The sequence below is a fragment of the Canis aureus genome, chromosome 1 (assembly GCF_053574225.1).
Source record: "Canis aureus isolate CA01 chromosome 1, VMU_Caureus_v.1.0, whole genome shotgun sequence".
NCBI classification, from domain to species: Eukaryota; Metazoa; Chordata; class Mammalia; order Carnivora; family Canidae; genus Canis; species Canis aureus.
This window is the reverse complement of record NC_135611.1, coordinates 101,357,291-101,371,354: the sequence shown is the minus strand read 5'-3', so window position 1 is coordinate 101,371,354 and position 14,064 is coordinate 101,357,291. Positions and strand designations below refer to the sequence as shown.

The 14,064-nt window shown below is 43.3% G+C and overlaps 2 protein-coding genes across 3 annotated transcripts in view; both read left to right on the top strand.

Moving 5' to 3' along the window:
- Positions 1-1,319: 1,319 nt before the first annotated feature.
- On the top strand, positions 1,320-10,133 carry LOC144322550 (uncharacterized). The gene is made up of 3 exons (XM_077912718.1): positions 1,320-1,626; positions 5,384-5,510; positions 6,809-10,133. Exons 1-3 carry the CDS (start codon positions 1,594-1,596, stop codon positions 8,479-8,481), a joined length of 1,833 nt encoding a protein of 610 aa, XP_077768844.1. The 5' UTR covers positions 1,320-1,593; the 3' UTR covers positions 8,482-10,133.
- The window catches only part of LOC144322553 (uncharacterized), a 28,231-nt gene continuing 15,656 nt past the window's right edge, over positions 1,490-14,064 (top strand). Inside the window, exon 1 of one of the 2 annotated variants that reach the window (XM_077912749.1) lies at positions 1,490-1,626. Coding sequence is in view for 1 of the 2 variants with exons in the window: in XM_077912742.1 (XP_077768868.1) it covers positions 9,029-9,053 (25 nt within the window). In the remaining variant the exon portion in view is untranslated. Of the gene's footprint in view, positions 1,627-8,499; positions 9,054-14,064 lie in introns of those variants that run through there. The other variant, XM_077912742.1, reaches the window with a different exon arrangement.

The window sequence follows — 14,064 nt, the reverse complement described above, 5'->3', positions numbered from 1 at the left end:
CATGGCAAATTAGCAAATAGTGTCAACAATGGATATGTGATATCTACTTTTATATCTTTACTTTGTAGCCAATGATGAAGCATACTAGCAAAACCGTAGGCAACAGAATTTTGTTGTATATAATTCACATTTTTTATTCCAAATCTCAATGCTTTTTCTTTTTTCCTTTGAGGTTTTATTTATTTATTTGCTAGAGAGCAAGAGAGAGCATGAGCTGGGTTTAACTGATTAAGCTACCCATGCGCCCCAATGCCTTGATTTTTCTTACTTGAAAATTTCTCCAAGATTTTCTCTTGACAGTCTTTTAGAAAGAAAACATATTTTTAAAAAAACACAAAAATTAAGGACTGTGTCTTACCTCAGTTTTCTAATACTTTGCATGGTTTGTAATCCTGCATCAATGTTTATGTTGAGAAATCAGGTTAAAGTGGATTCTTTTAATAGGTATATATATTCACACATATACATGAACAGCAATAATCCCGAAACCTCACTAAAATGTAGTGAGGAAAAAAAAAAAAATGTAGTGAGGAAGTTTCGGCAAAGGGAGCTCTTATGCATTACCACTGAGTCAATTGCAGACCCAATAGGAAGAGATACACTTGACCTAGCATATGGATACTACTTCACTATCCCAGCTGAAGAAAGAAAACTTCCCTTATCCTCCAACTCAACAACTCGGCCAATGAAAAGTCCCTCTTCTTCGAACTCCCAGTTTATTCCACGGGACTTGTAGTTTATAACAGCCTTCCCAACTCACTCCTTTTCTCCATAAAACTGGGAACCTCTCCTTTGTCCTTCGACTGCCTACGATTTTGCTGTAGTTTGTTTATCTTGGATTATAATTCTCTTTTATTCCTAAATAAGACCTTCTTTGGCTGGTAAAATAAGTGGCAGTTTTGTTTTACGGTTAACAGGTTTTGGTGTCTCAAAGACTCTAAGACTCAACCCGACGTGACTTTTCCATTTATTTACTCATGAGACACAGAGAGAGGCAGAGACATAGGCAGAGGGAGAAGCAGGTTCCACAGAGACATAGGCAGAGGGAGAAGGAGAAGCAAGTTCCCCGCAGCAATCCCGATGGAGGGCTCGATTCCAGGACCCCGGGACCATGACCTGAGCCAAAAGCAGACGCCCAACCACTGAGCCACCCAGGAGCCCCACTTGCAATGGTCTTAATTTGTCCTCTCCTAGGGACCATTCGGCCATCAATACGCAGGCGAGGGGGAGTGGCTTTTACCCCCACAGCAAGCTGAGGATTAGAGGAACTACATTACCCAGAAGACTGTGCGCCAAGCTTCCGGATCACAGTGACCAATAAGGGAGCAGAGTGGGTGTTTCCACGAGGACGAAAGACCGGGGGTGGGAGTTCCCGCCTGTTTCGCTTGGAGGCAGTGTTTCCGGCCACGGGCTGCTCGTTCGTGCGTCTGGCGGAGGAAACTAGATCCTAGAGGAGCGAAAGACTTGTGTGCTTTGCAACGGAGCGGGTGTGAGGTTCCGTGTGAGCGCGGCTGCAGCGACCCACTTCGGGGCCTCCTGCCAGTCTCCGCCATTATCCCGCGTCCCCTGGCCCGGTTGAACCCGCAGGTTACTATGGCGACGGCCAGGCTAAAGTACCTGGCTCAGGTGAGAGTGTGTTCTCGGGACTCCTCCCAAGGAGGAGTCTCCTGCTCAGGACACTGCAGTCCAGGCTCCGGGTCCCAGAACCTGGGGCGTTCGAGGAAGGGGCCCCCATTTCTGGCCGCCAGTGGAATGTGTGTGGAAGGGACCGTGGGGGCGCCCGGGAGAGCTGGGGTCCCACTCCCGCTGCAGGGAGCAGCTGGGCGGTCGGAGCTAGGGCTCTAGGGACCTGGGAGGATGTTGAAGTTTCAGTCTTTCAAAGGCTCCGGGGAGCACGGACTTAGGGAGCGGGGGAGAATGCTGCAAAAGACTCGAAACAGTGACGCTAGTTTCTGGACCAGAACGGTGGCTGAAAGAATGGAAGTAATAAGATTCCTGGTAAATCTTAAAACTGGCAGCATCTCCTGCTGCAGCGAGTGTGGCTGTGAGATAAAAGACAGGATGAAAAACTTTCTTTTGGCTGAATATCTGGAAGCGCTGAGACGAGAAAACTGGTGTGAGGAGCAGGTGTCAGGGAGAGTTTAGGAGTTGGATTTTGGACATACTGTTTCCGAGATTCCCAAAATAGAAGTGACATACAAGCTCTGGTCTGGACTGGGGTAAGCTGGCTCAGTGATGTTCGGATAATGACAGCCTAAGTCTTGGAACCAGGACCAAGCCTGGATCTCAAATTTAGGATGGAAAATCTGGACCCTTCTGTGAGATAGGTCCGGAGATGAAGAGAGGTCTGGGGCTGGAGGGCAGGCAGAGTGCCTTGCAGATGGGAGGGTCCCGTGGTCCAGGGCTTTATGGGGGGTGGGGAGGGTGTAATGAGTTAAGGAGCCGTGCTGGGATGGAGATGGAAGGGAAGATGTGAGAGTGTGTGAGATTCTCTGCTCTGAAGACTCAGCAGACAGTCTATTCCCTGTGGAGTCAAGGAAGGGCCAGCCTGGCTGGTGGAGCAGCCCAGGCTGTCAAGATCTCATAGGTGCCTCAGCTCACCTAGGAAGTACAAGTTCAAAACGGTATAGCTTTAGCCAGTTAAGCTTATGTAAGCAAGTAGTAATTGATTAAAATGACAATATGCCTTTGTGATAAAATGTGTGTGTGTGTGTATGATTTTGTTATGGACTCGGCTTTGTGATAAAATGTGTGTGTGTGTGTGTGTGTATTTGGATTTTGTTATGGACTCACCATATATCTCCTAAAACCCTTAGAATTTTCTGGGTGTTAGGAGTGTTTTTTGTTATCCTAACTGTCCCCTTTTATCACGCAGGAGTTTATTTTAATGAGATGACTTGGGGTGAGGCTCCTAGATAGCCTCAAGTTGAGGCCAATCACCAGAAAGACTGGATGATTAGAAGTTTACACTTGGAAAAGCATGAGACTCTTAATCTTGGAGATGTGAATTTGAGCCCCAAGTTGGGTAGAGAGATTACTTTAAAATAAATAAATACAATGTTAAAAAAAAAAAAAAAAGACATTTCAATTTTTAGTTACCCCCCACCTCCCAGATGGGAGAGGAGTTGGAGGTATTGTTGAGCAGTGAGATTCACGGAGCCTCCAGGATGGTGAACACATTGAAATAATAGAAGTAAGTGCTGGGACATTGTGCTCACTGACCCTGATCCCCATCTCCATGGTCCTGGTACATACATAAAGGAGATAGTGACATGATGAGGCCCTTCTTTCTGGGCCCTCGGGTCATCTCAGGTGCAGGGTCCTTAATCAAGGTCAGAAGTCGTGTTGAATTGTCCCATTTCTCTAGTCCATAAGGTGAAATGATGAAAGGTTTCCTGGCACAAGAACCAGCATGTCCACATTGGAGTATTCACTGAACTGCAGAACTCCATTAAATCTGTTGGGAATAGATTGAGGGGCAAGAGTCAGTCCTCGAGTAGCAGCCTGAGGAACTGAACCTCTGTTGAGGGTAGTGAGTCCGTGGAAAGTTTGGAGCAAAGAAGGGAAGTGATCCGACTCAGGTCTAAAATTTTTTTTTTTTTTTTTTTTTTAATTTATGATAGTCACACACACACACACAGAGAGGCAGAGACATAGGCAGAGGGAGAAGCAGGCTCCATGCACCGGGAGCCCGACGTGGGATTCGATCCCGGGTCTCCAGGATCACGCCCTGGGCCAAAGGCAGGCGCTAAACCGCTACGCCACCCAGGGATCCCCCGACTCAGGTCTAAACAGGCTACTCTGCCTGCAGAGTGGAGGATAGATTGTGGGGGTGAGGGTAGAGGCAAGGAGACCCCAGTGGAGACTGCAGTCTTGGTGAAGGTTAATGGTAGCCAGATCATAGCACTGGCTCCTAGCTGGAGAAGATTGTTTTGTTTCCAGGCTATTTTGTAAGTAGGGGTGATTTTCTGCTGTACAGAGTGAGAGAATCTGGGATTACTCCAGGATATTTGGCTTTAGCCGGAAGTGTGAAAGTGCCATACCTGAGATGGAAGTCCATAGCAGGAGTATTTAACAGCAGCGCTATCAGGAGTTAGGTTTTTGCCATGTTGCATCTGAGCTATTGCAGGGATCCCTGAGTGGAGGTGGCAAGTGGGCATCTGGAAACACACATCTGGATTTCAAGGAAGGGGTTCAGGTTTCCTCCGTGGTGGCAGGCATATAGACCATGTCACATATAAGAGGATACACCCTGAAGATCATGTTGGCAATGCCATTACAGGGGAAGGATGGAAGGATATTCTCCATGGACTGGCTCACTTACTTGGGCACCTGGATAGGGATGGCTGTCATCACTAAGACATGAGGAAGTACAGTGACCATGAGTGTGTGTGTATGCGGGTGGGGGGTATAAGGGAACAGGCCTTCTATGGGGGTCCAGGTGGTGGCACAGGATTCCCAGAGGTTGGATGCAAGATTTATTGAAAGGCAGAGCAGTAATGGAGATCAGATGACACTGAGGAAGGCATGGTACTTTTTTCCCTCCACAGGTTGTTTTGTGACAGCTCTTGCTGGAACCTGAAGAGTGTCAGATGGTAACAGATTAGCTAAAGGGAAAAGGAGGTCAGCTGATAGTCTCTTGGGCTGCGGTAGGAGAAGTGGGACTGGGCTGTGAATGAGAGGAGGTGGAGAGAGGAAAAGTGTGACTGGTATGGGGACAGAACAAGCAAAACTGAGGAGGAGGGCTTAGGGGGTCTGAATTCTACACAGATTAGGTGGCTGAAATTGGAAGACAGGGCCAGGCCAGGTGGGACAGTCCTTAGAGCATTGCTGGGACTGCCTTTGGCAGGAGGGTCTATTAGAGGCCTGGGGTAACCCTGGATCCTGCTGCATTTGCCAGTCACTGTCTGGGTGCCATGTGCAGAATGGCATATGGGGAAGCCAGAGAGGTGCCTATGACAAGGACCATAAGTGGCAGTGGTATCGTGAGTGAGTGGTCTTGGCCTGGCATGTGAGAGAGGAGTGCTGTGCAAATGGGGAGGGAATGTGAGGACACACTGAGTGTCCTTGTACTCAGGGTTTAAGCCAGAAGGCTGAGCATAAGTGACATATGGGGCATGATCTGTATGATCCCAGGGGAGTTGACTGTGAAGAGAGTGGCAGGGACTCACTCTGTGCATCAGCCTAGAGCACAGACAGGTAAGAACCTCTCTCCCCATCAATTCTTATTGATGATTGACAGAATGAGGAGTTTGACATGAGGAAGAGCAGGTACCTTTGGAGAAGGACCTAGGATCTCCTCTGAGTTGAGGAGCCATGGCCATGGCCTGGGGGTCTTGGTTAGAGAGGCTGCTTATGCACTCCTCTGCCCTCATCACAACAGGGCCATGTGACCTTTGAGGATGTGGCTGTGTACTTCTCAAAGGAGGAGTGGAGGCTCCTTGATGAGGCTCAGAGACACCTGTACTGCAACGTGATGCTGGAGAACTTGGCACTTATAGCCTCTCTGGGTAAGGAACCTCATTTCCACACCATTGTCTTATGTGGGGCTGTGCTCTGCTCCTTTTCCCAAGGGTCTCTGTCCCTCTCAGAGCTGGGCCATGGGCACTGCTTCCTTCCCTGGTTTCTTGGCATGGGTGTTGTGTTTGCTGGGCCTGGGCTTTATGAAACTTCCAGGGTGTTCTGCCTTGAAGCCTCTCACTGAAAGGTTTGGTTTCTGAGTCTTGTACCTGCCTGATCAATGCTGATTAGCTTTGCCCTACCTTTTCTGTGTTGACTGTTTCCATTTGTGGAAGATCTGTGTCACAGGCTGTGTCCCCTTCTGTTTTGTGTACTGCCTGTCTTGGAAATTATAGATACTGACATGGTTAGTATTTACAGGCAACCCTAATTCTTTTTGCAAGACTGTCTTCAAAATCCTTTTAGTAATAGATTTCTTTCTTGTAGTCTATGAGTACAGTCACTCTGGGCCAATGTTGGCCACTTAACTGCCTTGTTTTCTCCTGAGGACTTCAATCTGCTGGGTTCCAGAAAATTGTCTAGGTTGAGCTGAGAAGTAGAGGAGAATCGTGAGTTCCTAACAGCTCAGATACTTCTCTAACCATAGGAAAGGAGATTAATGGGATCCTAGGCCTGGAGCAGTGGGAAGGCATGATTTCAGGACTTTGTATATGCCATACCAGGAAAATGTCCTTTGCTCACAATTATTTTAGTGCCAAGACTCATAGCTACAACTCATTTCAGTCCTTCCTCCCCATGCTTGACATTTCGCCCACTTGTCATTTCTGCTCTGGCTTCTAGTCCTGACTGTCCCTTACATCTGTGTCTCTCACATCTTTACCCAATTCTCTCTCTCTGTAATGTTCTGTAGCATTAGCCTACCCTCCATATGTCATGACATGTGTGCATAGCCCTAAATGATTGACCACCAGCTACCCAGAGGCAGTTGCCTTTTTCTGGGGTGGGATACACATTCTTTATAGCACACACTTGTCATAAGCAGACAAGGTCCTGCTGGGAACCACTGGCAGAGGAGGGAGTTGTACCAGACCTGTCTTGCTGGCACATCACTGTATCCTACTTTCTTGCTAGTTTTGAGGCCTCTGTACCTTCCTTCCCCCCACACTGTTTTATAACCATCAGAGGCCTGGTACTACACAATGTCCCCTTCCTCCACCTGATCCTGGCTCCTTTGTCTTGAAAACAAACCCATGGACTCAGTCCTGGTTGTGTCCTACACATATTTGTAATGGGCTGTTCTGTCTCACCAAAGTCTATATACACTTCACCAGCATTTTTCTGCTCTTAGGTTGTTGGCATGGGGTAAACGCTGAGGAAGCTTTTTTTGAGCAGTGTGTTTTTGTGGAAAGAGTGCCACAGGCCAGAACTTCAGATCCAGGCCGATCTATCCCAAAGGTTCATTCCTGCAATATGTGTGTCTCAGTGGAGAAAGACATCTTGTACCTGGCTGAACACAAAGGAACTCACGCTGGCCTGAAACCATGCACTTGTGGGCCTTGTGGAAAACTGTGCTTATTCAGTTCATACCTACAGCAGCACCAGAAGCAGAACCATGGAGAGAAGGATCTTGAAAGGGAAGAGAGCAGGGCTTTGTTCATGAAGAACAAAATCCTTGTGTCAGACAGTATTTTCACCTGTGGAGAGGCTGAGGATGTTTCCTTGGGGACTGTGGGCCTTGTCCAGCACCAGACCATCCCCAGCAGAGAGCATCCACAGAGAGGCAAGGGGAGAAGCGCAGTGTCTCACACTCTGCAAGGGCAACACAGTGAACATGGGCAAGCCTCCCACAAAAAGGTTAAATACACAGAGCAGCAGAGTGCTCACACTGGAGAAAGCCTTCATAAGTGCAGTCAATGTGAAAAGTCTTTCATCTACAAAAAAAGACTTCTTGAGCACCAGAGAATCCACACTGGAGGAAAGCCTCATGAGTGTAGCAAATGTGGGAAATTCTTTAAGTACAAATCTAGTCTTAATCAACACTGGAAAGTTCACACTGGAGATAGGCCTCATAAGTGCAGTGAATGTGGGAAGTCCTTCATCTATAAAAGTAGACTTCTTGAGCACCAGAGAATTCATACTAGAGAAAGACCTTATAAGTGCAATGAATGTGGAAAGTCCTTCATCTATAAAAAGAGACTTCTTGAGCACCAGAGAATCCACATTGGAGAAAGGCTTTATAAGTGCAGTGAATGTGGGAAGTCTTTCTTCTACAAAAGAATACTTCTAAGGCACCAGAGAATCCACACTGGAGGAAAGCCTTATGAGTGTAATGAATGTGGGAAATTTTTTAGACACAGACCCAGTCTTATTCATCACTGGAAAGTTCACACTAGAGAAAGGCCTTATAAATGCAATGAATGTGGGAAGTCCTTCATCCATAAAAGGAGACTTCTTGATCACCAGAGAATCCACGCTGGAGAAAGGCCTTATAAGTGCAATGAATGTGAAAAGTCCTTCTTCTATAAAAGAATACTTCTTGAGCACCAGAGAATCCATACTGGAGAAAAGCCTTACAAGTGTAACGAATGTGGGAAGTTCTTGAGACACAAATCTAGTCTTAATCATCACTGGAAAGTTCACACTGGAGAAAGGCCTCATAAGTGCAATGAATGTGGAAAGGCCTTCATCTATAAAAAGAGACTTCTTGAACACCAGAGAATCCACACTGGAGAAAGACTTTATAAGTGCAGTGAATGTGAAAAGTCCTTTGTCTACAAAAGCAGACTTCTTGAGCACCAGAGAATCCACACTGGAGAAAAGCCTTTTGAGTGCAGCAAATGTGGGAAGTTCTTCAGACACAGCTCCACCCTCTTTAAACACCAGAAAGTCCACACTGGCAAAAGCCGTCTCAGTGCAGTAAATGTGGAAATCTTTCATCCACAGAAAAATATTTCTTTTGTACCAGAAAATCCATATCGGAGAAAAGTTTCTCATGTAGCAAACATGAGAAAACCTTCATAAAAAGGTTTGAATTCAATGAACACCAGAGAGTTCACCCTAGAGAAAAGCCATATGAATATAATGAATGTGGGAAATTCTTTAGACACTGATCACTGATCCACTCACGTTCAACACCAAAATGTTCATGCTGGAAAGAGGCCTTGAATAAGTGTAATGAATCTGGGATGTCCTCCATTTATAAAAGAAATCTTGAGCACAGAGAATCCAAACTGGAGAAAGAACCTTTGAGTACAATGAATGTGGGAGAGCCTTCAGCCTCAAGGATAGACTTGTTCAGCACCACAAAGTCCACACTGGAGAAAAGCCTTTTTGTGCAGCAAATGTGGAAAGATTTTTATTGGAAGATACTGCTTCATCAGGCACTGTGAAGTTCATAGTAGAGAAAGTCCTTAGCCACAAGGGAATGCACTGTCACCAAGTTTAACAACACACCAGAGTGTAGACTTTCCATGGGATTGACCAATTGAACCTTTTATTTATGAGGATCTCCAAATCACTACAGGTATCAGGTGCTTGCGACTGTTTCTTCAGCTAACCTGACTTTCGGATGTGCAGAGTGCCTCTGGCAGAAGGTATCTCTCTTCTACAATGTGGCATGTCCCCACAGCATCCATCAGTCTCCCAGTGTGTTCAGGGGATATAGATCTTTGTGCTCCAAATCCTGAAGGAAATTGTATGTAATAGCCTAATTGAGCTGCATGGGGTGTAGATGAGACCCAGCTTTGTTGATAGGAGCAGTCTGGGTTCTTGGTGGATCACAGAGGTTTCCTTCATGATGCTATTCTTTCATGTGATTCTCATGATAGATTTATGCCTACTCCAAGTGTCCCACCTAGGAAACTGTTTGCATCACCATTGACTGTTGTGCATTGACATGCATTGACAAACACCTTATTGTTTAAGTCACCTTGAAGTTTGGAGGTTATGTGCCCTTTGGGGTTAGGTTTAGGATAGAATTGTGGTTTCCAGTGTGAAGGGTTGAATAGCTTTTGTGAGTCATAATGTCAATATCAGAGGCATAGTACAAGTCAGAAAATAGTTCCTATTCCTATTTGGGCTTAATTTGTATTGCTTCTCAAGGTGTCCTGGGAAAGATTGCAGGGCTTTGTGATTAATATGTAGCCGTGCATTCCTGTGTCACAGAGTAGTTAAATGTCTAACTTAATAAAGGATAATCTAATGTGGTGATACCAGTTTACATTCTCACCAGAAAAACCATTACTAGAGTTCCAGTTGCTTTATATCTTTATACCTGGTATGGTCAGGCTTCCTAATTTCAGCAATGTAATAGGTGAGTAGTGACACCTTGTAATTTTAATTTGTATTTCCCTAATGACATGGTGTTTAGAGGTTTTTTCATGTGTTAATTTCCAACCATCATCTCTTTTTTGAAATTTCTGTTTATATGATTTTCCATCGTAATTACTGAGTTTTGACATTTGTCCATGGATTAGTGATAAAAATCTTCTATTTTAAATATTTGCCAATATATTCTTCCAGTCTTGATTTTGTCTTTTCAATCACTGTTCTTGTGAAAAATTTTAAAAATTTTAATGAAGTCTAATTTGTCTGTTCTTTTACTGAATATCCTTTTGATCTTGTATATAAAAAAAAAAGTTTGCCAAATTTAAAGACATAATTTTTCCTGTTTCTTTTTTTTAAAGACTCCATTAAAAAAAAAATAGAGACTCCATTTATTCATGAGAGACACAGAGAGAGAAAGAGAGAGGGAGGCAGAGACACAGGCAGAGAGGGAGAAGCAGGCTCCATGCAAGGAGCCCGACATGGGACTCAATCCCGGGACTCCAGGACCACGCCCTGGGCGGAAGGCAGGTGCCAAACCACTGAGCCACCCAGGGATCCCCTTTTCCTATGTTTCTTTTTTTTTTTATGATAGTCACAGAGAGAGAGAGAGAGAGAGAGAGGCAGAGACACAGGCAGAGGGAGAAGCAGGCTCCATGCACCGGGAGCCCGATGTGGGATTCGATCCCGGGTCTCCAGGATCGCGCCCTGGGCCAAAGGCAGGCGCCAAACCGCTGCGCCACCCAGGGATCCCCCTATGTTTCTTTCTGTAAGTTTTTTCTTTTTTTTTTTCCTGATGTAAATGTGCCTTTCTCAGTTAACTTTTGGACATTTTTTTTTTTTAATTTATTTATGATAGTCACAGAGAGAGAGAGAGAGAGAGGCAGAGACACAGGCAGAGGGAGAAGCAGGCTCCATGCACCGGGAGCCCGATGTGGGACTCGATCCGGGTCTCCAGGATCGCACCCTGGGCCAAAGGCAGGCGCCAAACCGCTGCGCCACCCAGGGATCCCCACTTTTGGACATTCTTTTTTTTTTTTTTTTTTTTTTTGGACATTCTTAATTTAAAAAAAATTTTTTTTTTATATGGGAACAACTGGGTGGCTCAGCCGTTGAGCATCTGCCTTCAGCTCAGGGTGTGATCCCAGGTCTAGGGATCAAGTTCCCCATTGGACTCCCTGTGCAAGGAGCCTGCTTCTCCCTCTGCCTATGTCTCTGCTTCTCTCTCTGTACCTCTCATGAATTAAGAACTAAAATCTTTAAAAAAAAATAGGGCAGCCCCGGTGGCGCAGCGGTTTAGCGCCGCCTGCAGCCCAGGGCGTGATTCTGGAGACCAGGAATTGAGTCCCGCATCGGGCTCCCTGCATGGGGCCTGCTTCTCCCTCTGCCTGTGTCTCTGCCTGACTCTCTCTCTCTCTGAATGAATTAAAAAAAAAAAAAAAAAAAAAAAAAAGGATACCCAGGGGCAGCTGGCTGGCTCAGTAGACTCAGTAGAGTCAGTAGAGCATGTGACTCTTGATCTCAGGGTCATGAGTTTGGTCCCCAATTTGGGCATACAGATTACTTAAAAAAAAAAAAAAAAGTAAGAAAAAAAATATGATACCCATATTCATTTAAAAGATTTTTTTTTCTCCCTTAAATTGGCTTTTGTATTTTCATTGAAGGTTAATCATTTATGTGTATGTTTATTTCTGGACTCTCTTCTGTTGTATTTATCTATTTTATTCTATACATTTTTGTGTTGAATAATTTGTTTTTGTAATATGTCTTGAAACCAAGGTCATGTACTCCTACAACTGTCTTCTTTTTCAAATTTGAGTGGTCATTCTTGGTCTTTCACCTTTCCATATGAATTTTAGAATCCACTTGTCAATTTCTATATCACAAAAAAGCCAACAAGGATTTTGATTGAGACTGCGTTTAATCTTCAGTTTAGAAGAAATACTGAATGTCCCAATCCATAAACATCATATGTCTCCTTTTACTTAAATCTTACTGAATTTTTGTTCATAATGGGGATTTTATTTTATTTTATTTTATTTTATTTTATTTTATTTTATTTTATTTTATTTTATTTTATTTTATTTTTAAGTCACCCAATGCAGGGCTTGAATCACAACCCTAAGATTAAGAGTCACATGCTCCACTGACTGAGTGAGCCAGGCGTCCCTCTTAGCAGTGTTTTTTAGTTTTTTTTACAGGCCTCACATATCTTATATATCTCCAAGTATTTTCTACATTTGATGATATTATAAATGGTAATTTTTACATCAAATTTCAATTTGCCAAAAAAATTTCAATTTGCCAATTGTTTAGCGTTATTATACTGAAATAGATACTAAGGATAGAAGCAATCCTCCTTAATTTTATAAATGATGTCTACAAAGAAACTCTTACAAATATTATACCTTATCATCCATTACTAAGATTGTCCTATGGGATTAAAACAAAGGGAAAATAAATAGTTGCTCCTTTGTCTTATTCAGTTATCCTGGAGTTCTAGTTTCATTCAGTAAGGCAAGATGATGGATATGTAACAATTGTCAAGGAAGAAATAAACCACCTAAAATATTTCCTGTGTTGTTATCTTCACTACAAGGCCATATATAGATACCCAGTTTATTGCCTCAACCCATTCCAAACTCCTAACTTCTTCATCACCCATTCACTGTTCTTCTTTTCTTAGGACCCATCACCTTCTATAACAGTATGCAACTCAATATCATTTATGAATTGTGTATTGTGTTTTCCATCAACTATGGAGTAAGTTCCAGGAGGGAAATTTCTTTTTTTTTTCTTTTTTAAGATTTTATTTATTTGGGAACCCTGGGTGGCGCAGCGGTTTAGCGCCTGCCTTTGGCCCAGGGCGCGATCCTGGAGACCTGGGATCGAATCCCACGTCGGGCTCCCGGTGCATGGAGCCTGCTTCTCCCTCTGCCTGTGTCTCTGCCTCTCTCTCTCTCTGTGACTATCATAAATAAATAAAAATTTAAAAAAAAAGATTTTATTTACTTATTCATGAGAGACACAGAAGCAAAGACATAGACAGAGGGAGAAGCAGGCTCCCTGCAGGGAGTGTGATATGAGACTCGATCCCAGGACCACAGGATCATGACCTGAGCCAGAAGCAGATGCTCAACCACTGAGCCACCCAAGTGCCCCAGGAGGGAAATTTCTATCTACATTTTGTGCACTGATACATTTCATGTTTCTAGAAATGTGCCTGAAACACATGAAGTACATAATCAATGTGGTTTTTAAAAAGATTTATTTATTTATTTTAGAGAGCAAAAGTAGGGGGAAGGGCAGAGGGAGAGAAACCCAAGCAGACTCTCTGCTCAGAGTAGAGCCCAACTCGGGGCTCGATCTCATGACCCTGAGATCATGACCTGAGCCAAAACCAAGATTCAGGCGCTTAACCATCTGTACCACCCAGGCACTCCAATAAATAGTTTCTTATTAAGTTGGTATTTATATTTCTCAGTAAAAATATATCCGTACACATATGTATGTGATTTTTTTTAGATGCTTCTTGTTCTGTGTCCCAGACTTTTCTATTTTTTTCTTTTTCAGTATAAAATGTTAGTACCCATTGTCTTAATTTCCCTTGTTTTTAACTTATTCTTATAATTTTTATATTTTATAATTAGGACATGTTAGGAATATTGCCAAAATATCTATATGTTTGAGTTATGAATTATGTTAAATAAGATATTTATATTATAAAAATGTGTTTACACATATCATCTTGGGCTATACGGTTGTTTCTGCTGTTACTTCTGATCCTCATAGTTTAGTAGTTTTAACTTTTGCTTCCATTTTCCATAAAATTACCTAATTTTAGTGTTATTTTTGCCAAATTTTAATTAAAAGGCTTGTTTTTAAAATTTATCAATACTAGTTGATTTTGTCAAAACAAGATAAGTGAAGGGCTTTAAGATACTTTGTAGGAATTTTTTGATATATGTATTCCTTGGATTCTTTTTTTTTTTTTTTTGGATTCTTTAATTGAAATATTTATCGTGAAAATTACAAGTAACATGTAGTTGTAAAAATTGTTACAGACAGATCCTTTGTGTGTTTTACCCAGTTTCTCCAATGGTGACATTTTCTAAGACCATATTACAGTATCATAACAGTGATATTTGCATGAATACTATCACTGATCTCATACAGATTCTTCTAGTTGTACACACGGTGTATGTGTGTGTGCGTGTGTGTGTGTGTATGTATGTGTTCTGGACAATAGTTTTTTACTTAAGAATATATTATGGAGAGAGT

Bases quoted from the DNA above. Each gene is read 5' to 3' on its own strand.
- LOC144322550 (XM_077912718.1), top strand. From the start codon at position 1,594: ATGGCGACGGCCAGGCTAAAGTACCTGGCTCAG. The intron at 1,627-5,383 runs GTGAGAGTGTGT...TCATCACAACAG, and splicing joins GGCTAAAGTACCTGGCTCAG to GGCCATGTGACCTTTGAGGA. The intron at 5,511-6,808 runs GTAAGGAACCTC...TTCTGCTCTTAG, and splicing joins GGCACTTATAGCCTCTCTGG to GTTGTTGGCATGGGGTAAAC.